At 36.7% G+C, this 27959-nt stretch overlaps 1 protein-coding gene across 2 annotated transcripts; it reads left to right on the forward strand.

Moving 5' to 3' along the window:
• Positions 1 to 152: 152 nt before the first annotated feature.
• Positions 153 to 27694, forward strand: HLTF (helicase like transcription factor). 2 transcript variants are annotated; one of them, XM_027647713.1, is made up of 24 exons: positions 153 to 196; positions 1442 to 1652; positions 2249 to 2415; positions 2859 to 2992; positions 3975 to 4072; positions 4791 to 4865; positions 5072 to 5263; positions 5382 to 5477; positions 6451 to 6499; positions 8223 to 8310; positions 9007 to 9086; positions 10007 to 10096; positions 10285 to 10382; positions 11708 to 11851; positions 12632 to 12770; positions 14514 to 14649; positions 14959 to 15138; positions 15597 to 15718; positions 16983 to 17161; positions 20839 to 20967; positions 22345 to 22457; positions 22639 to 22819; positions 25693 to 25773; positions 26441 to 27694. In XM_027647713.1, exons 1-24 carry the CDS (start codon positions 177 to 179, stop codon positions 26591 to 26593), a joined length of 2955 nt encoding a protein of 984 aa, XP_027503514.1. In that variant the 5' UTR covers positions 153 to 176; the 3' UTR covers positions 26594 to 27694. The 2 variants fall into 2 exon arrangements, 1 of the variants encoding a protein (XP_027503514.1); XR_003528410.1 differs by lacking the exon at positions 26441 to 27694 and having other exon boundaries at positions 22639 to 22942; positions 25693 to 25764.
• The last annotated feature ends 265 nt before the right edge of the window (positions 27695 to 27959 follow it).

Here is a 27959-nt window from a genome sequence, read left to right on the forward strand (position 1 = left end):
GAGGGGCGCGCTGGCAGCACCGGGGGCTCCGCAGAGGGGGCGCTCCCTGCGGCGGCACAGCCCCGGCCGGCGGGCGGGAAGGGCGGGAAGGCGCCGCCTCTTCCCGCCCGCGGTGTCTCCGTTGGGCAGCGCCGGAGGCCCCGCTCGGTCCGCGCTCCGGGAGAGCCGGGGCCGCCATGGCGGGGAGGGGGCCCGGGTGAGCTGGGCGGGCGGCGGCGAGGCCCGGCCGGGGCGGGGGGCTGTGCAGGCGGGCGCAGGAACGCGGAGCCTCCGAGGCCGTGCGCGGGGCCGCTGCGCTGTGGCTCCCGGAGGGGGTTTCCGCAGGGCAGTGGCATAAATGGCTCCTGGTTAACCCCTCACAGGCTCAACTGCAATGAGCTGAGAGCAAAGCCTCTTAAACTGTTGCTTCTTTTCTGCCAGAGAAAATGGAATGCCGATAGTACAGTAATTAGATATTTCATGGCTGGGCTTCGCGAACGAAGATTTGGGAGGGCTCTATCCACATTTGTTACAGGCACGCTGGTGGCTGATGAGGCCAATACGTGACAGACATATCCGATTGCAAAAAGCACAACAGAAAGACTCTTTAGATGTAATTCGTAGAAAAATCCCAAAGTTTGCTAGGCAAGGCTCTGAATAGTATATGGAAGCATTTTAGTTGATTTTACTCTTAAATTAATCCAGCAGCGCAGTAGGATAGTTTTGGAATCTACCAAAAGATATTGTTATTACATATTGAGATTTTACTGTTATGTATTACTCGATTGAAGCAATTGTTAGTGTCACCCAGTAATGTGAGTTTCCAGGTGTATCCCTTCAACAAGAGGGGACCCACCCTGACAGAAATTTGTATTAGAGATACATAGTGTAATTATCCGGGTTGGGTTGGAGTAACTGATTAGCTCTGAAGTTTATAATGAAGTGGCACTGGATGTCAAGGTGTGCAGGTGTAAACTAAATAAATACGTAGGGAACAGTTGTTTTAGCATTGTTCAACATTTGTGGATACAGATGTAAAGTTATACAGAGTTAATCAGTTACAAATGGGTCATTTTAACCTTTTTCTTAGATGAGAAAAAGTCATGTTAAGCAAATACAAGGGAATTTTGCTGTGCCAGGTATAATTAGAGATATAACTTAATGTGGAGAAATCTTAACATTGACAAAGATAATCCTGTGAGGAAAAATAGGAATACACAAATACTGCAGTTTGGTCAGTTGTCAGCTCTTTATTGTAATTGGCTTGAATTAATGTGTTTGAGATTAAAAGTGGCAGACAAAGTTTTTTCCTAGTAAAAAACTTTTTTGAATGTTTCCAGGTAAATGTTATCTGAGTAAAGTGATAAAATGAGTTTATAGGTAGCCTTACATAAAGGGATAAAAGATTACAAGGAAACAACAATAATAATTACTGTCCAGTATGTCACATTTGTCTTTGCAGAGACTCTACAAGAGGATGCTCTCAAGATAACACCTGCAGAGGAGAGAGAAACTACTCCTGCTCTTCCTCTTCTGACTTCTACTCCAGTCTTGCATTGAAAGACTTTGACTTTCTAGGTGACAGTTCTGTAGCAGAGGAGGATACGGACTCAGCTATTTTATATGGAACTTTGCGAGGAAGCATTGTTGGATTACGATACTACACAGGGATTGTAAGTGCCTGATAAATTACAAAGCAGAAGATAAAGTTTTTAGCTTCAGAAAATAAGATTTAAATAAATTTCAGAAATGCATAGAACTGCTGACCAGATATAATTCTAATAGTTGGTGGGTTTTTTGTGTCTTTTTCCCTTACTTGCGATATTCAGCCTTCTTAATGGGAAGTTCTTAATCTAAAACTTTAATTCAAAATTTAATTAAGATAGCAAGCTTTCAGTTCTAGTTTAGTTGTTTGGTAGCTCTGCTCATCCACATAAGGCAAATGAAAGTGACTGAATACAAGAAATTAGATAGTTTTTTTTAAACTGTTTACATGAGCAAAAAAAGGATGTTTATTACCTTATAAAACATGTTAGCAATTGAAGATAGTTCTTGCTCTCAGGAATAGTTTTGAAATCACTGACATCTATCTCTTCTGTAATGTGTTTGGTATTTTGAGGAAGTAGTAGATTATTGGACTGTCTGAACAGAGTGCTATGCCAAATTAATCTTTAAGCTTCATGATGTTTAAGTTCATGATGTTATATTTCTTTAAATAATTTGCAACTAAATGAATGCATTTTGGTGTTTGTCTGTTTTGCTTTGTTAGGTTAATAACAATGAAATGGTTGCACTTCAGAGGGAGCCCAATAATCCTTATGATAAAAATGCAGTGAAAGTAAATAATGTGAATGGAGACCAGGTAGGCCATATCAAAAAAGAACTTGCGGCAGCATTGGCAGGGATTATGGACAACAAACTAGCAGTAGTTGAAGGGTAAGTGTGAATATGTTCCTTGTGATTCCACGAATATATGGAATCATTTTTTTGTTGCTACACTAGCAAATTCTGAAAACTATTTGTAAGTATTCTCTTTTGACAGAAATTACGGCTCTTGGTAATGTGCTTAGAGCTTCATATTTTCAGATTCTTTATTCTGTTGAACTGTTTGCATACAGTTTGTTCTTTCCCATATATAATAAAATGCAGAAACAGTAATGTGAGCAAATTCCGTAAAGATTGTTGTGGAACACTTAATGGCATGTTGTAGTTTGTATAAAAGGTTTACGCAGTGTGATTACTATCACCTATCTGGAACATTCTGTGTTTTGATACAAATAAGCACTTTGGAGTACCTGTTGGTCAAGAAAGGTTTATTATTAAAAAAATTAAACAATTAAGAGATTACTGCTGTGGGTTTTTTTCCTGGTCTTTATCAGGATTGTCCCTTATGGAGCAAAAAATTCCTTCACCATGCCTGTGGAATTGAGCTTTTGGGGAAGAGAAGAAAACAAGGAAGCAGTGCTAGATCAGCTAAAAAGGCATGGATTTAAATTGGCTCCTCCTCTGAAAGGTAAGCATTGAAATTTTGGACTTTTTCCTTTTAAAAATGTTTTGATTGAACTTGACACTTGTTGGAAGAAATGCTTATAAGGGCTTAATCTTCATGTTAGTCTTGTCATTCACAGAATGATTTTTTAACTTAGTTGGGGAATAATGCAGAACTCGCAGCTATTAATTTTAAACTTCGTAAGTAGTATGCTTTTGTGTCCTGCCTTTTATGTTACCTGCCAGCAATTGGAGAGGCATTTGAACATCCTCAGAAATATAGTAGATTACGTAAGTTCCTTAAAAATCCATAATGATCCCCTGCATCTTTCTAGACTTGAAAAAAATTTTGAGAAACAGGTTAAGAAACACCCTTTCAGGGTGAAGGTTTCAGGAAAAGTGCTGCTTTTTAGCAGAGTGTTAGGATGTGTATCCTACTAGTGAGAAATGAGCAAGCAGATGAGATGTCTCTGAACAAATAAGTTTAGTAAACCTGATGCTTTTCAGAGTGAGCCTGACACAAAAAAACACCTGTGGCTCCTGGACTTAGACTCTGTTCAAGCAGTGGTAGTCAGGAGTAAGGATGCTGCAGAAAGAAACGTTTAGTGAGGGATAGATGTGTTTTACATGTAGCAAGATTTCGGTTTTTGTACTGTAGGTTCTATTGTGCATAGGTAACAAAAAAAGAGTTTGGAGTAAAAAGGTATTTTGTGTTATCATTATCATACTATCACCAAGTCAGATTTCATGTAATGCAACAATTTTTAAGAAACATGGTCGCCATCTTGAAGTATCCCAGTCCATAGCTGTGGGTCTTAAGCTTTGTGTAAAACCTTTGCAGTCATTGAAAGTCAAGGATAAATTGAGGCTAAAAGACTAATGGTGAAAGATACTGTTTGATAGCCCACAATCTGACCAGCATTGTTGCTCATGAGCCAGAGAATGTGGAGATTGTGAGGTCATGGTATCACTGAATTTCAAAGTATTATCTTTTTAATGGCAAGTAGGTTCAGAATATGGTTTTGGATCAAAGTGGATTTCTGGGAGAGCTGGTCCAAGCTACAGCGCTCCGGTTCATGCTGCTGTGCCATTGACAACTGAACAGGTTTGCATTTCACACTTAAACAGCTGGGAGCTGCAATTTTAACAGTGGGAACCCTTAACTTTTTCATTAATAAAAGAGTGTTTCTGAAGTGGAAGTCCGTTGCTTTTTTTTATTTCTTTTCTGACCACAGATGTCTTTTGAAGTCATCTTGAGCTTTTGAATTTTTTTCATTTTTTGTACTGTAAGCAGACATTTTAGCTATGACAGCCTTGAGTGCTGTGTAATTTTGGGAGGTTTTTGGTTGTTCAATAGTTTTTTTACATTGTTGTGGCATGTTTTATTTTCTCTGACCTAATGCTTTACCAGATAACAAGTATGTTAAGTTCTCAAAATAAAATGAGACTTTCAGATTTTATCTTCAGGTTTGGTCTAGGTTGATAGGTGAAGGGTTGGGTGGTGCTTTGATTTTGCTCTTTGTTTACTCTTTCAAATGAGAGCAAAATAGTTACTTTAGTGAGTATTGGGCAAGGATGTGAATATATTTAGCCATTCCTTCCAAAGCTCTTGCTCATATTGGCTTGCATTTTTCTTGGTAAAAACTTATTGAACTTATTTTTTATTTGGCTGTAGTGTAGCAAATCAGGTCTAAAATGGTAGACCTATATTTACGGATTACTGTATGTCAGGTAATTGTAATTTAATAAAGTAATTGTTTATTTAGTGAGGTTATTTTTAATTGCAATACTTTTAATTGCAGTTTTTGTGTTCATTTATTCAGCTTAAAGGTGAATTTGACAAATTGTTTGAGGACCTAAAGGAAGACGATAAAACTTGTGAAATGGAAGCAGCAGAGGTATTTTTTAAGCTAGAAACTGTTTTTTTAAAAATACAATTACTTAAGCATCTAGATGTATATTTACTTTTGTCTGGATACAGAAGATACTTGAATCAGAAAAAAATCAAGTAGATACAGAGGACTTTATAAAAAAATTTTCTTCCAAAAATGGAGCGTCATGTTTAATATGGGAATAATGCATAATGTGTATCTTTGACTTGCAGGCTATTGGTACACTTTTACTTCCCCATCAGAAGCAGGCTTTAGGTTGGATGGTTTCACGTGAAAACACTAATGATTTGCCACCATTTTGGGAAGAGAGAAGTAACTTCTATTACAATACACTGACAAATTATGCAGAAAAGAAACGACCTCAAAATATTCTTGGAGGAATACTGGCTGATGATATGGGACTGGTAATACTTGCTAAGCTTGAATTCTTTTTGACAGAATGTGTGTGCATGCTTCTTGATTGGTTGATCATTTGGTTTCTTTTCATCTGTGGAAAAGATGATGTTCTTTTTTATTATGCAGGGTAAAACACTTACTACTATTGCATTGATTCTCACAAATTTTCAAGATGGCAAGCCCCTTCCTGTTGAAAAGATCACAAGTGATAAGTTTTATGAGGTGAGATGAAAGAAAAAGATTGTTTTAATGGTTGATATAGCAGTTAAAAATACCTGTGCCCAGTAAGTTTTTGTATGGTGAACTTTTTATACGTTTTGTAGAAAAAGTTATTCAAGTATGCCAAACAAGAGGAGTTTGGGTAGATGAATTGAAGGTGGGTGGACTGTGTTATTTCAGAGTGTTTAATTGAACTGTAGACTGTTATCTTAGGAGTGTTTGCTTACATATAGTCTAGGGAAGAATTTAGGATGACATAAATGTCTTTACTGTTCAGAAGTTTCTTACAGATTTCTCCTATAGGTAAGTTGTGGGTGCACAAATAGATGTGGTGTTTTTTCTGGGAATGTGCATGCATAATTCCTGTGTGGTTTAGAGGAAGTACCTGAAACGACCAAAGCGAGCAGAGGGTCTTGATGTAAAGTAAATAAATCAATCAATCTCGGTTTATATTTTTGCCCAATATTTGAAACGAGGAGAGGACGGGAAACTACAGTTGGTGAACTAACACCAGTGTACAAACTCTGCTTAGTGTACTTAAGTGCTTTTTGCTTTCATTATGACATGATTTTCAAGATGGTGAAATAAACTAAATGCTAGAATTAGTTGATGTTTTATGCAGTATTCCCTGACAGTGTTAAGGCTGGGGTTTTGTTTTACCATACTCATCTAACTTTAACAAAATAATGCTTTGTGTTTGACCTCAGAATGTTAAACTGGGAAATGTTATTAGTGTGTTTTAGGACAGCTGTGTAGACTGAGTTTCTCTCCTCTGCTTCTCTGCAGTTTAAATGAAACTCTGTATGTGGCTGCTGAAAAAAAAGAAGTTTGTCAGTACCTTTGAGTGACTGACTTGCCACTGGGCAAGTCTTTCATGTTTCAGAGCAGTAATTAATCGATAGTCATTTTAGTGTAATAACGTTGGTGTTTTTTCCAGTTGCTACACTAAAGAATAAAAGTTTCCATTCCTCAATAGGAATCTGCTGCTAACAGCATGAACAGCGTTGGACGTGGACTTTGTAAAGGTGACTGCAAATTAATCTACCAGTCTAGTAATGTTTGCATGATAATTAATGTTATTACCTAGGGCACTTTTTGTCTGTAGTCAGTGCTAGTCTTCACAAACCCTTGACAAACTATCTCGGAGAAGTAAATAAAACGTACCTTTAAAGTGTTTCAGTTGGCACATGAGAAGATCAAGTGCTTGTGATAAAATTGCACCCTGCTAGGAAAGTTACCACATTCAGGAAATGGGTTCTGAGATCTTTTTGCTTTTCTTTTTCCTTCCTTGTAAGTAAAACAGGAGCACTTATGCATCTGTTAAAATCTTGTTTGTTTAAACAGTAAACATCAGTAGTTAAATTGTAATTAGGTTCTGTATTAAGTCACTTTTTTTGGAAGTATTTTAAGGTAATGAGGAAATTGCAAGTATTTAGAAGGATTTTATCACACCTCTAGTTTTCAGGTTGTATTAGGAAAATTTATAGATGTATATAAAAATTATACATGCTGTTAGTATGTTTTATAACTCATCATGCTCTTGAAAATGACTGAAGAAATGTATGGGGCTTGAAGTTTTCTTGCAGTAACTTTTGCTTGCTGTCCTCCTGTGGAAGGAATTTTAATATAGATGGTAGCACATGAGAAATAAAAGGGACCAATAAGGAGAGAACACATTAGTATGAACTGCTTCTGGTGAAAGTTATTTTTGTCAGTTCTCTGGAAGGGAGAAAATGCATACTTTAATGGGGGTCAATATGAGTGTCACCAAAAAATCATAACCTTTACCAAAGCTGACATGGCTAGCAGCATGCAAGATTTTTTTTTCCAGAGCATCGAGCATTTTAATGAAATACTGTTTACAGCAGTGAGGGAAGAGCCTGTTTCTACTATTATTTAATCTGAGAAAGTGATGATAATGTCTTCCAAAGCCTTACACTCTCCTGCTCCCATTTCTGATTCTGTTGTACATTAAGTTGATACCTATTTCTTGAATCTCTGAAAATTTTGCCCTCTTCAGGATTGTATTAAACTTTCTTTTAATTCTACAAATATATTTATATGTATATTTACTGGCGTTTAAATCTGGAATTCGAGAATGAATTTACTTACCTGAGTTATAGCAAAACTATTTCTGCAAGCAACGTTGCTTTCAGTTTTGATATCAACTCTGTTCTAATGTCTTTTTTGTGTGTGTTTGCTTCTGGTATGCTATTTTCATCAGGGTGCAGAGGTGACTTTTTGTTCACTTCATAATAGAAGACCTTAAAGAAACCCCAGCAAAACAAAATAACATCTCCTCTGCAGTCTGCAATGTTGTCATGTTTTTTCTGTTTATGTTGATGTTATTAGTTTTAGGCAATGTAGATATCATTATTAGTATTTAGAGGTGTGACCTGTAAAAAACCTTTACAATTTAGTGTTATTTAAAACTTTACCCTTACTGTTAAATGTAAAATGCTTTCATTTGCTTTTTCCTATTTCTTGACAGTTTGGTTTTGACTACCTGCAAACCCAGTACACATTTTATGACTTTTTAAATATTTAAGACTGTTTATTTTTTCATTTGTGATCATAATATCAGTAAGTAACTCTTGTCCCATGCAGTAGTAAGTATTGTTAAACAGCTAAAGGTTGTTTTAGTGGAAGTTTGTACTTGTTCTTGATCAAGTTATGCTAAAGTTGGTTTGATAACCAAGCTAAAGACTATGTATATTTTTCATAAATACCATTTTTTTCTTTATGAAGACTCTAGCAATGTGATGGAGCCTGGTGTTTCTAATGTAAAAAAGTTCGGAACTACTCCATTGAAATACCCAAGTTGTCTTCCTAAAAGGTATATAGCTGGAATAGTCTTGTTGTTGGTTTGCTACATAGGTTTTGAGTAAAATTAAAGCGGTACTTGATTATAATTAATCTTAGTCTAAAATACGTACTTGTTCTCTTCCTCACCTTTCAGTATTCTGTGCTTCTGCTTACATTTATCATAAGTGTTCTGTATTTGAGTTGCACTTTGGAACATATTAAAAAAGCATTAACCCGTTCTGTGTGGCTTGTCACTGCATGCTTGTATATCTCATTCAGAAGTAAAGGTGCCTAATAACATCTGTGTAAGGCATCTAAAAAACTGGCTAAGAAATAATCTTCCTTTTAGTATCAGTTGGGTTTTTAAGTGGTTAAGAAATACTTTGCAGGCATGCTTATGACAGAGACAACTTTGATCTGATGAAGTTGCGAAGCTTATTAATGGGTCTGAACCTTCCCACCACAATAGCCTCTTATAATTGATGTGAACTTCAGTGATAATCTGTAGCAAGTTTATGATTATCATTCACTCTGCAGCTGTTTCCTGTGCTTTCCCTTTTTCTAACTCTTCTGAAGAGAAAATTTTCAAATCACGGTATCTTGTTTGCAATATGAAATTAATTTGCCTTCTGCTCCTGAGATTTAATGTGTAAATTCAAGCAATAGTAGACTTGTGGGTTTGTTTTGTTCTGTTTTCATTTTTTCTTTCTTAATAATTATATCTTAGAGATAAAGCCAAGAAACCCAGACATTCAGGAAACAGTGACTTGGAAGAGTCTGAAGAATGGCTACTGCAACAAACAGAAAGTAAGTTGCAAGGATGTTTTTGTGTTTTTTTTTAATTGGTTACTGTGACACCTGGTGTCTTCCTTTCAAAGCCAAACTGGAAAGGATTTCTGATTAACCGGAAAAGGAATTAACTAAAATACTTGGGTTTTTTCTGTTGTTTGGTTAGTAGGTTTAGGGAGTTTTTATTTGTTTGTTTTTTATTTAACCAGAACTTTAAGCATAAAATTTTAGAAATTGCTGAAAGGGAAAGCAATATTTTAATCCTAAATATTTACTCCAGTTGTAGTTTGTATTCTTTGCTGAGTGACTGGTGGTGTAACAAGCTGTGAGCAGGGTCAAATGGATGATGAAAACCAGAATTGTTAAGATTTTTAGAATTTGACATATTGACAATTGACATTGTTGTGAGGGCAGTAGGGTTTGAAAAACATCTTTTGTGGCAAATACCTGAAATGTGATCATGAAGAGGTAATAATATGTCATTTGTTGAACTAAGTGTCTTGCATGGAAAAAAAATATTAAGGTCTGCAGGTGCTCTAGAGTAAGCAGTTAAGTTTAGATTTAAAGCACTTGAAGTGAAACCTGTGCTAAACAATGTATTTTTTTAATGACTGGGAAACTGCGTTCCTCTGAAGATTTGAAACTTAAAATTGATGTATAATATACTGTATTTTTGCACACATGCATGTCAGATGTCAAGGAATGTCTGGAGGCTGCTTTTAGCCATATGGATTAGTTTAGGCAGTCCTGTGAGGAACAGGGAGTTGGACTTGATAATCTTTATGGGTTCCTTCCAACACAAGAGACTTTATATTATTATACTGGAGAGGCGAAGTACTTTGGCTAACAAATTTAACTTTTATGAAACGCGTCATAAAAATAAATATAGGCATATGCTCTGCATGGTGTGAAAAATCTGTTTGTCTGGCTTTTTACAGCAACTTCTTGTGTTAACCAAGAAGATCCAGGTTTTACATCTGTTCTTCTACCTTCATCTGGTTGTTTAAAAAGACAAAGAAAGAGAAAAGGTAACGAAGGGCTGAATTGATAATTTCTGTGGGTTTTTAAGCTTAAATATTATACATATTTAATAAATGAAGCATATGTCTTTTTAAATTGCTTTAATGCTCTTCAGGTGAAGATCTTCAGGGATCCGTAACTTCTACTTTGCTTTAAAGTGAACTGTTTCACCACTAAATGGCTTCTGTTTTCTCAGGTACTGCTAGTGTTCAGTCAGTTGAGAAGAAATATTCTGATGATGGCCCCAGAGCAACACTGATTGTGTGCCCACTGTCTGTCCTAAGCAACTGGATTGTAAGTGCTAAGCCGTTTTAAGATGTAAATGTAGTCTATATTGATTATGATGCTGTAGAAATAGTACTCCCTGTAGTCTCTCATGATAGTAAAAGGTCATGGTTTTCCTTTTTATGAAACAGCTTCTTTCACAAGGGAGATTGATATGATAGAAATACAAAACTGGACTAGTATTGTAAGGAGAGTGCAGTTCTGTCAGTAGTGAGCTCTCTTTCCATTCCCTGCTTTTTTGGCTAGGCAGATTCACTTTGTCACTTCTGGAACTTGTGTGATTTACCTCTTTAAACAAGCTGCGGAAGGGGAAGGAAATGGGTCCTTTTTCTTACATGCTCAGAATGAAATATTCTCGTACTTCATTGATCATGCATGTGACAGTTGATTTACTAGAGGAGTTCAGTAATTTGGTGATAGTGGTGCTGATCTGTGGGAGTAAATCTGCTGTGGGGAAAAGGCTGAAGGACCATTCTAGCTCTGTCTCTGCATTAGTTAAATTTTTTGTTTTCATGACATTTTGAATACAAATATTAAGGAGATATCTTTAGCTTGCAAGTTGTATTCCATTTGGAAGATTTTACTGTCTGTGCTTAGAACATTAGTTTAATCTTTGTAGGTGAAACATGAAAATCATATAATTGAGAAACATCAGATGGTGTAAACAAAGTACTTTTTGTCAATTCAAGACAAATTAAGTATTTTAAAAGAAAACTTCAGTCTGGTGCTTCAGAAATAAAATTGTTGATTTTTATTGTCTGTCAAGATTACTGTATACTGAGTCTTTCACAGAACAAATATAGAGAATATAAACACTGGGTTTACAATTAATATTTGAATTTTTTTCTAACATAACTTTTTTATGCTTAAAAAAAACTTAGGTGGTTAACCCAGTAATGAGAAGTAGGAAAAAACAAACAGTAAAAGAATAAACAAAGAGATGTTTAAGGTAGAAAGTGAAAAAGAACGTAAAAGCTCTTCCATTACAGTTTGTAAGGAACAGTGCATTTTGCAGTGCATATACCATCAGTTTGTAAACCAATACACTCTAAGAAGTAAACCTAGAGTTACCACAGTGTGATACAATGTCTGTTACTAATGATTGAGGTGACTACTTCTGGTCCCTCTTCACACCTGGGTGGAGAGTAAAAAGCAACCCAAATTCAGATTGCTTTTGTTGTATAAGTGGATGTAGAGCTAGAGAAAGTGGGTTTTAGGTAAGGCGACTTACGAGAATAATATTACTAATAATAACAACTTACAAGAAGAATAATTCCAACAATCATTTAGTAACACAATACGTTTTTGATTACTTTTGACAACTTTTCTTTCAGGACCAGTTTGAACAACATATCCACCGTGATTTTGATGTAAAGATTTATGTTTATTATGGTTCTGACCGTAGCAAAGACCCATCGGTTCTTTCAGAACAAGACATTGTATTGACAACATACAACATTTTAGCTACTGACTATGGGGTAAGTAAATGAGAAGGTGTTTGAAGATTCCTTACTGTTAAGAACTTGTAGTGTTTGGGCTAATGATGGCAGTATATTCAAGTGCTATTCTGGTAGGCAGTCAAAAGATTATAGCTGTGGTTTTGCTTTTACATACTTTCTGATGTATTCACTGTGGTAACAGAGTTTTTTATTAACTGCTGCTCTACAGAAAATTATTTGATTGCAATTATGACAACTTAAGGAAAGGACTTTTTAAGGATAGAAAAGGGTGTCAAGTATGCAAATCTCCCCAGATGCTGGTGGCATGAAGCTCCCATTTCTGTTGTCCTATCAAATTTGAAGAATATGGAGCATATAAAAGTATAATTTCATAGTTCTTGTTGCACGTGGGCTTCAACCAAGTAGCTCATTGCATGAGATGTATTTGTAAAGTCATGTTTTCATAGAAATGACAACCATTTTTAAAAGCCTGAAGATTACATCTTTAAATATGATATAAACTTCTAATTTGCTCTCTGATCCATTTTCCATATTGAAACGCTTTTTCTTTTCAGCCTTAGCTTATTTTTACTGTAGCTCAAGTATGAGGAGATCAGTAGCATTTTCCAGGAATCAATAAATCTAAAAGCAGGAAGCCTTACTCTTAGTTTTGCCTTTCTGTGCAGATAAATAAACAAGATGCAGACAAATACTATCCGTTTTTAACAGTGGGATTATTGTATTAGTATCTTGCTTTATCCAAATTGAAAGAAAAGGTGTTTTAACTTGAATCAAAGATTAAAAAAAGCTGTTTTTCAGATCAGAGGTGATAGCCCTTTGCACAAAGTCAAGTGGCTGAGAATTGTGTTGGATGAGGGGCACACTATACGAAACCCAAATGCTCAGCAAACTAAAGCTGCCTTAAATCTGGAGGGACGTAGAAGATGGGTACTTACAGGTAAAATATTTGCCACCAGAGGAAATGCAATGCAAACTTCCTTAGTAGAGCACCATCTTGTGTTTCCCACATGGTGTTTCCATTTTGGCTTTTTTTGGAAATAGTTAATGTCTGCCTATCTCAGTTTCATTTGGAATGTTGTCTTTGAGCAGTGATTTAGTTGGGTCTTCATTTAGTGGTTTTTGATTTTGTTTGCTTGGTTGGTTTTTTTGTTTTGTTGTGGGTTTTTTGCTTGTTTTTGCATATTTGTTTGTTTGGGGGTTTTTGTGAGGGTGGGCGTGTGTTTATTTTTTTGTTTTATTCCGTTATTAAGGTGAATTGAGAACTGTCTAAACTGCAGATGCCAGGGAGCTGTAATCAGTGGCACAGGGTCTAGTTGGAGGCCTGTCACTAGTGATGTCCCCCAGGGTTCAGTACTGGGCCTAGTGTTGTTTAACTTGTTCGTCAGTGACTTGGATAAAGAGGCGGCAGATGCCTCCTCAGCAAGTTCGCTGATGACACAAAGCCGGAGGAGTGGCTGATTCCCCAGGGCTGTGCAGCCCTTCAGAGAGAGACCTCGACAGGTTGGAGAGATGGGCAGGGAAGAACGCCCCAAATTCAACAAGGGCAAGTGCACGGTCCTGCACCTGGGGAAGAATAACCCCGTGCACCGGCACAAGCTGGGGGTGACCTGCTGGAGAGCAGCTCTGTGGAGAAGGACCTGGGAGTGCTGGTGGACAGCCAACAGCCAACAGCAGCAGTGTATCCTGTGGTCCAAGAGGGCCAATGGGATCCTGGGTTGCATTGGGAAAAGCATTGCCAGCAGGTCAGGGAAGTGATCCTGCCCCCTGCTCAGTGCTGGTGAGGCACAGCTGGAGTGCTGTGTCCAGGTCTGGGCTCCTCCGGACAGGAAGGACATGGAGCTCCCTGAGTGGCTCCAGTGGAGGCTGTGGAAATGATGAAGGGATTGGAGCATCTCTCTGAGGAAAGGCTGATGGAGCTGGAGCTGTTCAGCTTCAATAAGAGACACTGAGAGGGGACCTCATCCATGTCTGTCAGTGTCTGCAGGGAGGGGTCAGAGGGTGGACCAGGCTCTGCTCAGGGGTGCCCAGCAAGTTCCACCTGAACATAAGGAAGAACTTCTTTCCTGTGCAGTGACTGAGCACTGGAGAAGAGATCACAAAGGATGTGGAGTCTCCCTCATGGGAACTGTCTGGACACAATCCTATGCCATGTGCTCTGGGTTAACTCTGCTTGAGCAGGGAGGTGGGACCAGGTGACCTGCTGTGGTCCCTTCTAGCCTGACCTATTCAGTGATTACAGAGAAAATTCAAAATAACTTTTGATACACAAGTTTGGTGGCAGTACAAGTAAAAACAGACCTATTTATGAAGTTAGCAAGTTATGTTTGGTTAGAAGCTTACACTGATACATACTTATCCAAACCTCAGTAGCTTCATGAAATCATAAAAACTACCACAGGTCATGCAAGCATATGATCCTTAAATGTAATTTAAAGATCATGACCACTAGTGGTGAAGCTGAAATGGAAAGATAACATTCAACATCCTGACACTGAGAGCTGCAGTTTGCTCACTCTTATGTATTTGAGTGTTTTGTAATATTTTACTTAAAAAATAATATTATACTTAATGACATGCCAACCTAGTTTTGAGATTAGGAGAAAGCACACAATTTGCACTTTGGTAAAAATTTGTGAGTTTTAGTTTCCTTGAGGTTTTACTGTCTTCATTTTCTGTTTAGGCACTCCTATTCAGAATTCTGTAAAAGATTTGTGGTCTCTTATTTCCTTCTTAAAAGTGAAGCCTTTTACTGATCGAGAGTGGTGGCACAGAACAATTCAACGTCCAGTCACAATGGGAGCTCCAGGAGGACTTGGGTATGAAGTGTTCCCAAAGGGTTTGTGAATGAGTATAACTAGCAGTGCTTGGGCAACATGACAAATTCATGTTTCACATTTAAATTTGAAATGCATGTATCATCGGTTCTTATTTCAATTTTTTTAGTTCAAATTAGTAAATATCAAATAATTAAAATTGTTTATATTTCAGATTAATGAGTTATATTGTACTACTGGGCTTGAAATTTGTACAAAACATGAATTTATGCAGTAAACTGAAGAAAAAAACCCCAAAAACGCAAACCAACCCCAGTTGAGTAATGTATTGTCTATATATATATATTTTAGGCGTTTACAGTCTCTGATTAGGAGTATTACCCTTAGAAGATCTAAAACAAGTCGAGTTAAAGGAACACCCATTTTGCATTTACCAGAGCGTAAAGTACTTATTCAGTATGTTACGCTTACAGAAGAGGAGAGACAAATCTACCAGTCTGTGAAGAATGAGGGCAAAGCTACTATTAGCAGGTAAGTCAGAGGTTTTCTTTATCCTGAAGATTGAAATTTAATACCACAAATTTATATTTCGGAACTTTTGATTATGTTAGCTGTAGTAGCCAAGTGTGTCAGTTTGTATGTTGTAGGCTAATAATTGCAAATTATCTTCACATCTGTGCAGTTCTGAAGAGTGAAGCAGAGAGTGTTACAGAACTATATATTAGAAGTTCTGTCTTGTGAGAACTGGAAGGAGATACCAGATATGTAAAGAATGGCCTTAAAGCTTTTGTCACCATGTGTTAATGTTTCTTCCAGTAGAACATACTACGGGTAACATTTTGTACCTTAAGAAGAGCATTTGAGAAAAGGTAGTCAGACAGGAAAGTGAACAATCAGAACATCATTGTAACAGCTAAACTCTTATCATGTAATGTCATCTGTTTTTTCAGGCTGTAGTATTTTACACTAACCAAAAAATTCTTACTCAGATTTTTCAGTGAAGGGAATGTACTAGCTCATTATGCTGACGTCCTTGGTGTTCTGCTCAGATTAAGACAGATTTGTTGTCATCCTCATCTTTGTATAAATACCTCTGCTGGTTTTTCAAATGGTGAGTGAATACTTTTTGGTTCCTGTGGTTTTTAAGAACAAGAACTGGCACTTTGTATTCAAGAACAGAAATGTATTTGTGTTTTCCAAGCTCTCTAGCTTCAACCATCCTCTTTTCAGCATGGATTATTGAACTTTCAGCTTCCTTCAGTTACTTTATTTTTTTTGTACCGTAATAGATTTGAATGTTTCAGGAGGGGATACTCGAGCACATTCTAACATATGAATGAAATAATGAAGTATGAGTAGTTATGAAGGCCAGAAGCAAGAGTTAATAAGCTTTGACAGCCCATACAGAAATGACCAAAGAGGACCTCTGCAGAACCAAATGCAGAAGGCTCATTAAAAAGCAGCATGTCTGTTGTTGTAATAATTTACGGAAGTGCTTTTATAGCAGATTTTTTTCTTTGCCTCAGGAGAGAAGATGTAGAGGAGATTTGGGGAATGGCTTGTAAATTGATAGCTGTGTCAGCAGAACCATTGCCTCTTCAGCAGAATAGGACACTGTTGACTTTGTCACAGCTGTAAGGAAGGGTGAACACAGAGGACCGAGAGTGAAGTTTTATTTTTGACAAGCCAGAACTATACAACTGCGTAGCATTAAAAATTTATGTGCATTTCTTTCAGAAAAAAGTATAGTGTGGTTGAAATACTCTAAATTTGAGAATTTGCAAATGTAATATTTAGAAAAAGCCTATTTTGAGATACCATTGGCATGGGTGTGATTTTTCAGGAAACTGAAAGACCAGTGATATGGTCAGAACCTTTTTCAGAAGGTTACTGTTTATCTTCCTTAAAATTACAGGATGGAGAAATTATTTGATAATTGTTCCATAATTATTTAGAAATTAATTAATAACTAGTAAGTATGAATTGAATTTCTTTACTTAAAAAGAAGCTATTTTAACTGTAAATAGTGTCATGTTCGTAAGATTTTTGCTATTTGAACAGCTGCCACATGAAAATTGCTTGTTCTCGTTAGGCATTGTGTTGCACATATACTTACCACTGAGCATACAGTTGAGGTTCTTTGAATTCAAATGACTATTTTTCCAAGTATGATTACTCATAATGTGTTTTGAATTAGTAGGTTAAAATTTTCTGTAGTTTGGGGCATCTTGTGTTTTTATATATTGTAGGCTATATCCTCATTGTGTATAAACTACTCTAATTGCATTTTGACCAATGGAGCTGTTTTGATGCATGAGAGCTCAGTGTTTCCTTTATGGAAATCTCTGGGTTTAAGTATGTTTCTATATTTCCAGATAATAGAACTCCCGAAGAACTGCATGTGAGATTAGTGAGTAAAATGAAGTTGGTTCTGAGCTCTGGTTCAGATGAAGAATGTGCAGTTTGCTTGGAATCATTGACTCTTCCTGTGATAACACACTGTGCACATGTGTTTTGTAAACCATGTATTTTTGAAGTCCTCAGAAATGAACAGGTTGGTTGTTCTATGATTACAATTAATTGTAATAGCTATTCGAAAGCAATGAACTAGTATCAGCAGGAGGCCATCTGTCTATTTTTCTTTTAAATCATGGTGAACAGTGTAAATGTAGTTATCAGCTGGCTTATAAAAGCTATTGGTCTGAAGTCAAACTGTGGGGAGAGTAGCTGTCAAACTGAAAATACTGATGGACCTTACCTCACCACTGATCAAAGACCGATTCCGTAGTTCTCACCTTACTTTGTCCCTAGGGTCAAAGTGTGCAGCACTGTATGCCTCCATGTGGCTGGATGCTTCTTCACTGCTTGTGTGTGGTGTCATGTATGTGTATGTTGTGCTTAAAAGAGACTAAAGCTGTGTATTGGAAGTTGACTGCTGAACAAAAATCACGTCCGTGCTCCGTTTTCCAAGCTGATAAACTTCTACTGTGAAATAGCTGCCTTGTTAGAGGGCCATCTTTATGACCCTCTCTGAACTCTATCCAGAATAAACTTGTGGATGAGCATCTTTTGATTGCTTTTTTGAAAACCATAGTATTTATTTTTCTTGCATGCTTCTAAGCTGTGCTTTTCTTTCTTGTTTGCCCTTTCCTTTCTGTGGTAGTCTTACCATATGTATTGAGTGCTGCTGCACTTACTCTCTGGAATTGTTCTGCCTCCTCCTAGCCAGAGTAGAGCTGCAACTGCCAGCCTAAACCTGGGTGTTCTTTATTAGGAGACAGGAGGGGACAGATTAGTCCTTGCTTGTGCATAAGCAGTCAACTAGATAGAGGTGGGAAGTGCTGTCTGTCTGGCTTGTAGATAGCTTTGTTCTGTTGCCAGATACACAAGGTTCTGATGCAGATATCCCACTCTAGAGTTTCTGAGAAATTTGAGGGAAACTAGTGTTGTGAAATTATTCTTTAAGGAAAGAGCACTTGCAGAGGCCTTTTTCCAGTGCAGAGGTTCTTGATGTGTCTGTGTCAGAGTTGGTGCCCCTGCTGAACCATCAGGTGTTTTTAACATGCAGAGAAATAAATTGGGATATGATGTGATGGAATTATTATAGTATATTACTTGACTTTACAGTCAAGTTACTTACTATGTTTTACCTAGAAAGGACTGTGGAATCTCCAGAACTAGTGTCTTTGTCCAATACCATGTTGTTCCATAGATTACTTTCATAGTAGTGAAGTCTAAACAGAGGTGGGTGTAGCTTCTTTTGAACTATCATGAGTTTCTGAAACAGTGAACAAATAAGCCTTTCTTACCCTCAATATGATTCTTGATTTAAACCAATTCCTAAGAAAGTTATTGCAACTTCCAGCCAGAATGCTGCCTGTGTTGAACACTGACTGAAAAGGGGTTGCAAGCGGAAGATTTGATGAGGGGGTGTTTTTCTTTAGCTGTTTTTACTTGAGATACCTTTGCAGCTGAGAGTGCTAAGAATAGTGTTTCACTGTGGGAATTTTCACACCCTGTGTTTCCTTTGGGTTGTTTTCTGTCTGTTGAAAGAAATGGAATTCTCTCAAGGAAGGTAACAGAATGTTGTTAAAGACTTAAAAGCATTCTTTCCCACAGACTTGGGGGGAAGGGGGATAGAGAGTTCAGAGTTGTGAAAGCGCAGGCTGCTGGTGACCCTTTTCACATGCATTAGGCTTTGGTATGTAAGTAAGGCAAGGCTGGGGCCTTCCTGGTGCTTTCTGCCCCTGCTGAGTTTGGATTCAGTAGTGTGTATGTGTTCCTGCAAATGATGGAATAAATCTGTCTTCACACTTCATCTGTGAGTGGTGGCTGTCTTGGTTAATCTGCATCTATCAATTTCCACACTGGCACACATCTAAATTCCAAAGTTGGGGAATTCAGTGTTTCCACGTGATAGGTATTTTTGCTAGTACTGCATCTCAGTTGGATAGTCGTGTGCCTGAATGTTATAAATCAACTCTCTCCTAGTAAATAGCTCGGAGAAGTACTTTCAGCCATCACCTTAAAAACAAAGGAAGCCAGCAAACTGCATACCCTCTCTCCAAAACAGCTTGTGTTTAAACAGGATTCTTCCAGGCAAGATGCCTGTGCTTTCCATTATTAATACAAATGACAGCATTAAGCGGTCAGTGAGCAATGAGATGTGAAGCTGCAAACACAAAACTGCTGAGTGAAAAGTTTGGCCTTTTGTTGTACTATGAACTTGGAGACCATTTTATTTTTCTAATGTTAACCTAAAAGTATTTACCGAAATTGGAAAAACTTTTTAGTAGTTACCAGCTAGAGAGTTAACACCACCTTCATTTCAATCTTCTGCTAAGGCTAAATTCAGAGTCGTTTCAAATAAGTAAAGATCCTATGCAAAAGTCCCAATGAAGCTATAAAACAGTAATCTACAGTAATCTAATGTCTTTGTGTATTAACTGCATTCTTGTAAAAACTTGCCAGATATGCATTAAAACGTTTTTTCTTCTTTTAGCTGTTGATTGTGAGACATTTTTGGTAGTTTTCATATGCTTTTACTGCAAGTGTTTGGTGTCTGCGTTGGTACTATTTAGCTGTGTTTTGTTTATAATTGCAGTACTAAAGTGGAGAAGGGATGCAGAAAGACATGAGCTTTGTATTTAAAAAGAAAAAAAAAGTCTTTATGAGAACTGTTAGGATTTTTTTTTTTCAGAAAACCTTTTTCAGATTTAATAGAATTCATTTGTTTTGTCTTACCACTGGAAGATTTTTGGATTGGTGCCAAATCAGAAATGGTTCATTTGTTCACTGCATTTAGGAGGCTGTTATTTCAGATTTGTTGGTGTTAAGATTCTGTCTCTTGAAAGGATAGCTTTATTGTTGCAATAAATTAATGTATTCAGACTGTGACTGCTGGCCTCTTTAATTGGCTGGCAGTTCAGTCCAGATTAGCAGCCCCCAGTATTCCCGTGGTTTGTGAGGTCTGCTTTGTAGCCTGTCTAAAGATGCCTTGGGTCTGTGGCCAGATTGCTATATAAACAGAACTAGCTAATTTTAAAGGGTTGCTCTGTTAGGCAAAGGTTTTTCATGTCTGTCATTTTTGCTTCACAAAGTTCTGTATTTGTACAGTGTACACAGTCTTTTGTTAAATTTTGTGAGTCCTATGAAAGTGCTATTATATAAATTTTGCATTATCCAGAGTATACTTCAGAGAAAAAAGCTTTTGGTGTTAAATCATGTCTCGTTTCTCATGTCTGCTGGGGAAAAAGAGAAGATACCCTGCTTTGTCCTGACAAAGCATATTTCATCAGACTGCTGTTATTTCTGTGCAGGCTTTGAAGAAAAAGGGTAAAAGGTCATTCTTTGTTTGTAACTAAGAAAGATAGTCTTTGAAGGATGGTTTATTTTTCTGATATTTAAAATAGTCTATCTCCCCATAGCCCAAGTATCTGCTTGCCTTAAAATATTGAGTTACTTATTTCAAGTATAAATATGCTCAGAAAGAAGACTGCTTTTAAGGAAGGCTGAGTGTTTTTAAAACATGTAGTGTTTATGTCATGTTAATGTTCTCACAAGTAAAATATTGTGACTGTCATGTCAGAAATGACAGTGTGTTACAAGAACGAATCTGAGGATTTTTTTACATGAACATCAATATAATATTTGTAAAGGTGTTCTTTAGTATTCACTATAAACAATTTGATTTAATATGTTTCTTGTAATGTTATTTGGGCTTTTTTGTAGCCAAATGCCAAATGCCCTCTCTGTAGGAATGAACTTCAAGTAGAGCACTTGGTGGAATGTCCCCTAGAAGAGGAAATAGACTCCAGTAGTGGAAAGAAGCCTGATCGGGAGTGGATATCCAGTTCAAAGGTACATTCCATTGTGTTTTATTGGGCTTTCATTATAGTTTTTTAGGGCATACTCTATTATTGTTATGTAAATATGCTGAATATATTATACATGTGAGTAACATATTTAAATTATTATTTAAAAGTCTGCCCAGCATGTCTAGCCAGCACAGAAGAAAGTGTGTAATAAAATCCCACCACAGACAAATTTTGCAGCAGGGAAACAAGACAAAAGGAAGACTAGTTGTGATTTGCTGCTGGTCATTGTTCAGTACATAGATATGTATTAATTAAATAAAACTTAGGTAAAGGGCTTTGTCTTTTGTTTCAGTTTCTGAAGATAGAGCAGTTTTATAACCACTGACACCTATCCAGCTCTAAATTTACTTTTGGAAACAAAATCTAAATAAATCCTTTCTTGCATCTTATATAAAGAATATATATTCTACTCTAGCGGGGAAAACTAAATGGGCATCATATAACACTTGCCAGATAAACTGGTGAGATATTGTTGTTTTACTTTGCAGACCTGTTTGTCAAGGTCTGCCATATGATTTTTTTTTGCCTAACTCTTGTCGTGCATTTGCTACCAGAAATTAAATCTTCCTGCTTGTATTTTGACCTTTTTGTTTTGAGATTGCTTTTCTGCATGTTACTTTTAATGAAGTAGTTGTTCTTTCAAATGCTGGTTACAAATTTATTCCCTGAAAATCTTTCTGTGGAGACCTAAGAACTAATTTAGGACATTATCCTCTAGAATAAATTAAGATTGTTTGTTTGTTATCTGCTGCTGTTACTTGCATTCTCTAGTTAGTGGTTCTTTATCTCAGCTAAACCTTACATGAGAAAACTGTCAGTGTTCTTCTGCCTCAAATCCAGTTCCTTGTTCCTTTTGTTCTCATGCTGGTTTCAGAGTGCTTCTGGTGTGTCCTTTTTCCCTGTCATCCCCAGCCAAGGGTCTTGCATAGCTTATTTGCCTGAGTGTTTCTGGGGGAAGCCTTTCTCAGTTCCTGACTATTGCTGTAGTAAAGCACTTGCCTTGTGGCTGTCCATTGCTTACGCCTTATTTTCTGGAGTTCCACTACTTTGTTCCTATTTTCCATATACCCTGGAGACAGGGGACTTGCTGCTTCCTGACAGTGGGAATTATGTCTGGAAAACAGGTTTTGACCAAAGCACCCTCAATATCACCCTGTAGTTTGTGACCATTAAAAATGCTCAACCCTTGGTTTCCTGTGGAAATTAAAAGAAACCCTACCCACAGAATTCGAGATTAGTTCATTTAACAGACATTACTTATCAGGGGTTTCTCTCAGTTGATACGAACTTTATCAAAGCCACCTGTAGGAATAGAATCTAAGTTCATTTAATTTCAGATAAATGCTTCATTTAATTTCAGATAAATGCTCTTATGCATGCTTTGATAGAACTGCGGAGGGATAATCCAGCTGCTAAATGTCTCGTTGTTTCTCAATTCACAACTTTCCTGTCACTGATAGAAAATCCCTTGAAGTAAGTAGAACTACTGTTATTTTTAATAAACATGTGTTTTTACAGTGTCTTAGAAAGATCTGTCAAAGAAAATAGAATTTTAAATACACATTTCAAAGTAGAGGTCAGGATTTTAATGTATTTATTTCCTGTTGTCACAGAAAATGGCTTGTTAAGTTGAACATTTTTACTTTCTCTTTAGAGAATCAGGGTTTGCCTTTACTCGTTTGGATGGGTCAATGGCACAGAAGAAAAGAGTGGAAGCAATTCGGTGTTTCCAAAGCAACCAAGCAGGGTCTGCAACTATAATGCTTTTGTCTCTGAAAGCGGGTGGAGTTGGATTAAATCTGACAGCAGCTTCCCGAGTGTTTTTAATGGATCCCGTGAGTAATGAGTTGTTCATAATGATCTGGCTTAATCTAGGGGAAGCTCCTTTGGTGTTTTCCTAAGAGGTAGAAGGAAAGCCCTTCTGAGAATGAATTACACTGATGAATATTTGTTAAAAGGCAAGTAGGACTTTTCTTCATTTGTTTCCCTGGCATCTTTTTGATTTAACACTGTATTTTTGTGCTGTCCATTTATTTACTGTGAATGAAAAGAATTCTAGTAGGACTACTATAAGAGTGGTGTGACACCTTACAGTGTAGCATATGCTATCTGTTCCTTCTTCATTTCTTTCTGATATTTTTGAATGTGGTTTTCTGTTTGTTGTTCAATAACTTCAAAAGCCGTGAAGCGGAATTTCAGGAACAATATATATTTAATGCAGTGCTTGTCTGTTCTAGTCTCTTCTGATGTTATTGTGAATTTATTTATAAATAACGACATTAGTCTAAGGTTACTTTTTGTAGTCTTAGAAGACTGGTAATATTTAAACTTTGGAAGTTTTTTTCCTTTCGTTAAAGCACTCAGGAACACAAAACTATTTGTAAGGAATAAAAATGTAAATTACATTTATTGATAGCAAAATGGTATTCTTAACAAAATTGGTTCATGTGTTGTGTCATTGTACAAAATCAAAGTTTTTCTGTTCACTTCCTCCACCACTGTTTACTCCTCTGATGTCCCAGTTTTTTTGGCAGCTGGAAACTAAGACAAATTCTGCACTTAGAAACAAAACCAAAGTAAATGAAAATAATGGTGTGGCTTTGGACTTGGGCATCTGTTAATACCAATAGTAAAGCAAAAGTACTAGCTTGGACATCAGGTTAGTGGTAATAACAGCATGAAGGCAAAAGCTATTTATTTAATAAATTAAAGGAATTAAATATGAGTAAGAGTATGGAGAAGTTTTTTCCTGGATCGCAATGTATCTTTCCCCACATTGTTTCTGGGTGTGTTGCATTGATGGGTTCAGCTGGAAGGGACGTACATGACCACAACACCATCTAGTCCAACCACTGCACTTTGGGTTTTTTTAACAATTCTCTGAATATTTGTGGAAACTGCAAGAGAATTTTAATTTTCTGTGAAGATAGTGAATGAGATAATGCATTGAGTATTGCAGCAAGCAGTTGTAAGAAAGTAAGCTAAGCCTTGTTAACGCTGAGTCATCTACAGTATATAGTTGTACCTAACAAACCAGAGCCAAATAAAATTGCAGCCTTTGTACACCATTGAACAGCCTCTTCTCATCCTGCAGGTAACCATGCTGTGATGGTAACAATCCCAAGTGGCAGTGGTTGACTACTTGTATTTGATGGAGGGATAGTGGGACCACGATTCCTTATTGATCTCACTTTTGAATAGTCAGTGCCAAATCAGATCCAGTCACACATCAGCATTCCTTGAAGTGCATTAGCAACAATAGTAGGAATTAAGAAGCAGAAATACCTTGAGCCAGTGGAGTAACCAGTTTTTCAAATTCTGTGGATTTGTTGAAGCACTGTAGCTTAGAGGTCTGCATTCCTTCTCTGAGAAGTGTAATACCACAGTGCAAGGGAGGAATATTTATCCAGCCATAGATTACTTTCTCTCTCCCCCCCGCTTTTTTAAAATTATTTGTTTGCTTGTTTAAATACAATCATAGCTGCTGAATTCTCACCTTTAGGAAGAAATACGAACCTTTAATGTAAGAGTATCACGAGTATGCAGATATTTCTCTGAGGCTCAAGTTTCTTCATATTTTCCCATGTAAAATACAGTATGCTTTGTATGAGATATTGCAGAAAGGGATAGAGGTACTGCAATTCACTTTTCCTTTGCAGGACTGATGAGAGAAGAGTAAAGTAGTACATTTTGGTCTTCCTCAACTACAGCAAAGATAGAATGGAACATGCTTCTGCATGTTTGGGCCAGGTCTTTCCCCCAGACATCATCTTGTTCATACAGTTAGGTTAATATTAGAATGGTTTGCCATACGTAGCTTGCCAGGAATGTTCATCTTGCAGTGACAAAGATATAATTTGTTGTACTTTTGATCACTACCATAGATCGGAGAAACAAGACTTGTTTGGATTTTATCTTGCAACTTGATGTCTCTGCGTGTGTGTAGGCATCAGAGGTTCTTAGAATCTAAAATGAGTCATTAAGAGTACTTAGGTAACTTGCAGTATGTGGATGACATGGCAAGGCGAGCCCATTCAATGAGACTTGCTTATCAGAGACAGAACGCTATTACAGTTAGGTCGATTTAATCATCTGTTCTGTGAGAACTAGTAGTACTGTACCTTTAGATAGAAAAAACATGCTGGAAAAATGCACAGACTTGGCATTTCACAAATCCTTATATTTAGTGTTAAATCCTAAGCACAAGCAGGAACAGCTACACTATCATTTTGTGTTCAGCAAAGTTTCTTGTTTATGTAACATGGTGATTATTGTATATACTAATTGAAAGAGTAAGTGGGTTTACTTAACAGTCCAGGGACTTAGTTTACTTCTAAGTAACTGCCTGAGTTCAGCTGGTTTAGATTTTGCTATCAGGAAAAGGGTACTGAGGCAGTTAATATATGCAGTGTTTATTTCAGAATTAAAATAACAGGATTGTTTTGATGTCTTTTAGACTCCTTACAAACTTTGTTTTTAAAGCATTTACCTGAAGTTCTTGCTTGTTATGAATATATAACTGGAAGTTCTCAAAGCTTTCTTAACAGCGGGATACTTAAGGAGTGAGACATTAAGTTGGGAGTAATTAATCTGCCAACAATATTTATTCAAGTGGTGATGGTACAATATCTGCTTTGTGATTCTGTGTGCATATTATTAGGTACTTTGAAGTAAGGTTATTTAACTTGTTCATTGCTGCTACTGCTAGGCTTGGAATCCTGCTGCAGAAGACCAGTGTTTTGACAGGTGTCACAGGCTGGGTCAGAAGCATAATGTTGTTATTACTAAGGTGAGTTGAGAGATGATCCCAACAGTTTCCTAGTTATGAAGAAGTATTTTCAAAAAAGCTTTACTATATTATAAAAATAATTGTGACATTATAGTCTCACCAGTAAACATAAATTGTGGTGTGATTGTTGAAGTATGGGCTTTGGATTGTAAAATTTCAATACTAGAAATCAGATGTCCCTGTTGAGCTATTTGGAGTGACTGAGATGGGGTAGTTTGCTGTTGCTTAGCCTGGCTATTACAGTTCATAATCTTGAAGGTATATAGAACATTTCTGCCATTGTCATAGCAGCTTGATTAGCTGTGTAAGAGAGCTGGTCTGTCTCGTTAATATCCAGTCACAGATGTATTATTTGGAAAATTGAAGACAAGTTCTCTTCTAATATAAGTAGCAAAGAAGAAATAGATATTCTTCCAATAAATTAAAAAAAAAAAAGAAAGGTTAAAAAATTAAAATGCCAAACCTTTTCCTTCAACTGCTTTACAACCCTTTTCTTTGTGTTTTACTTACAAAGTAGTAACTAAATAATGTAACTGTACTTCAGGCTGCTTAGCATTTTTTTCCAAAATATCTTAATTTCTCATCCTAAACTTTTGTTTAAAAAAAAAAATTTAACATCTTTATTTCAGAGTGTTTTTGTTTGCGTGTTTGTTTGTTTTTATTTCAGTTCATTGTGAAGGATTCAGTGGAGGAAAATATTCTGAAAATTCAGAACAAGAAGAGGGAACTTGCAGCAGGAGCCTTTGCTACCAAAAAGCCTTCAGCAAGTGATGTGAAACAAAACAAAATTAATGAAATTAAGGCTCTGATTGATTTATAGCTTCATCCTGTGGTATTTTCAGTAAATAATATATTTAATGGTTTAGATAATACTGTTCTTCAAGTTATACGTTCCATGCTAACTTTCAATTTTGCTCTCTTTGTGCTCAAAATATAAATGCTTCAAATAAATTATAAAAACTAATTTGCTCCTAAATGTTAATTTAGAAGCACACAAACTCCTGAAATTATTCCAGTGTTCATTTCCTCAAAAGGTTCATTTCTTCAAAAGGTTGCTTATTACGTTCAATGCTTAAGAATACATAGAAGTCCCTCAAAACGGAAATGTGTATTGATACATTCTAACTTGTAAGCATTTCATCTCTTTTTAGAGGTGAAAAAGTATAAAAGGTACATAGTATGTGTTTTCTCCTTCAGACAAAACCCTTTAGAAATGAATTAGTTTTGTGTTTCTGTCTCAATGTTGCCTGATAAACAAACAGATCATCTGGATTGTTTGTTTCAGAATAGGTGGTCAGTGACACTTTGTAAGGAGTTTTTACTTTTGCAGGCTATGTCGAAAGATGGTATTTAGTTAAAAATTTTAAAATATTTTGTACTGTTTCTGAATAATATACAGGTGCAGCAGGGAGTCCCTCTGTTGATTACTTCACAGGACCTAGTAAAAAGGAAGTACTTCAGTTTGTAGAACACTTTCTTTTAATATTTTACTTCTCTTAGAAGAATTCCAATGATTTTTATAAAAGTGAAGGGTTTTTTGTTTGGATAAAATGCTAGAATCACAGGCATGTATTGATAACATGCTATCTGGTAATTTCAGTAGATACTTTGAACAGTAAGACTGTGCTATATTCAAAGTAGATTATAACCCACTCACATGCCAGTGAATCAGTACAATAAATTGTATCAATTTGTATAATTGTACAATAATTTAAACAAATTATTTTAATAGCTGCCAGCTTTCTAACAGTTTTCTTGTACTGCTTTTGCACTTGTAGTGGAAAAACTATGTGTTTTTCACTTCCATACATATGTCTTTATGGAATACTGGTCTGCATGCTGCGTGATTTCTGGAGGAAGAATTTGGTAAGCTACTCATGTTCAGGTACCACAAACTAATAAATAGCACTGAAGAATCTCAGTTGAGTATTAGTTGAATATTCTTGTCTGTTCCTTTCTTTCCATTTGATTCTGGTCTTCTGATATGTGTGTATCTAACATTCTGCTGCCTTCACCCTAATGCTCAGACTTCACATTGGAGGCAGAGCTTGCTATATCTGGGTCCTGTTTAGATTTGGGAAGTGTACTTGGCAGAAGAGAAGTGGAATCTAACTTTGCTTGTAATGCCTTTCACCTCTTCTTATGTCCTAAGAATACCAGCCAGCTGATTGTAAGATGAATTGCAA

This window comes from Corapipo altera, unplaced genomic scaffold (assembly GCF_003945725.1).
Source record: "Corapipo altera isolate COAL_440 unplaced genomic scaffold, ASM394572v1 113, whole genome shotgun sequence".
NCBI lineage: Eukaryota > Metazoa > Chordata > Aves > Passeriformes > Pipridae > Corapipo > Corapipo altera.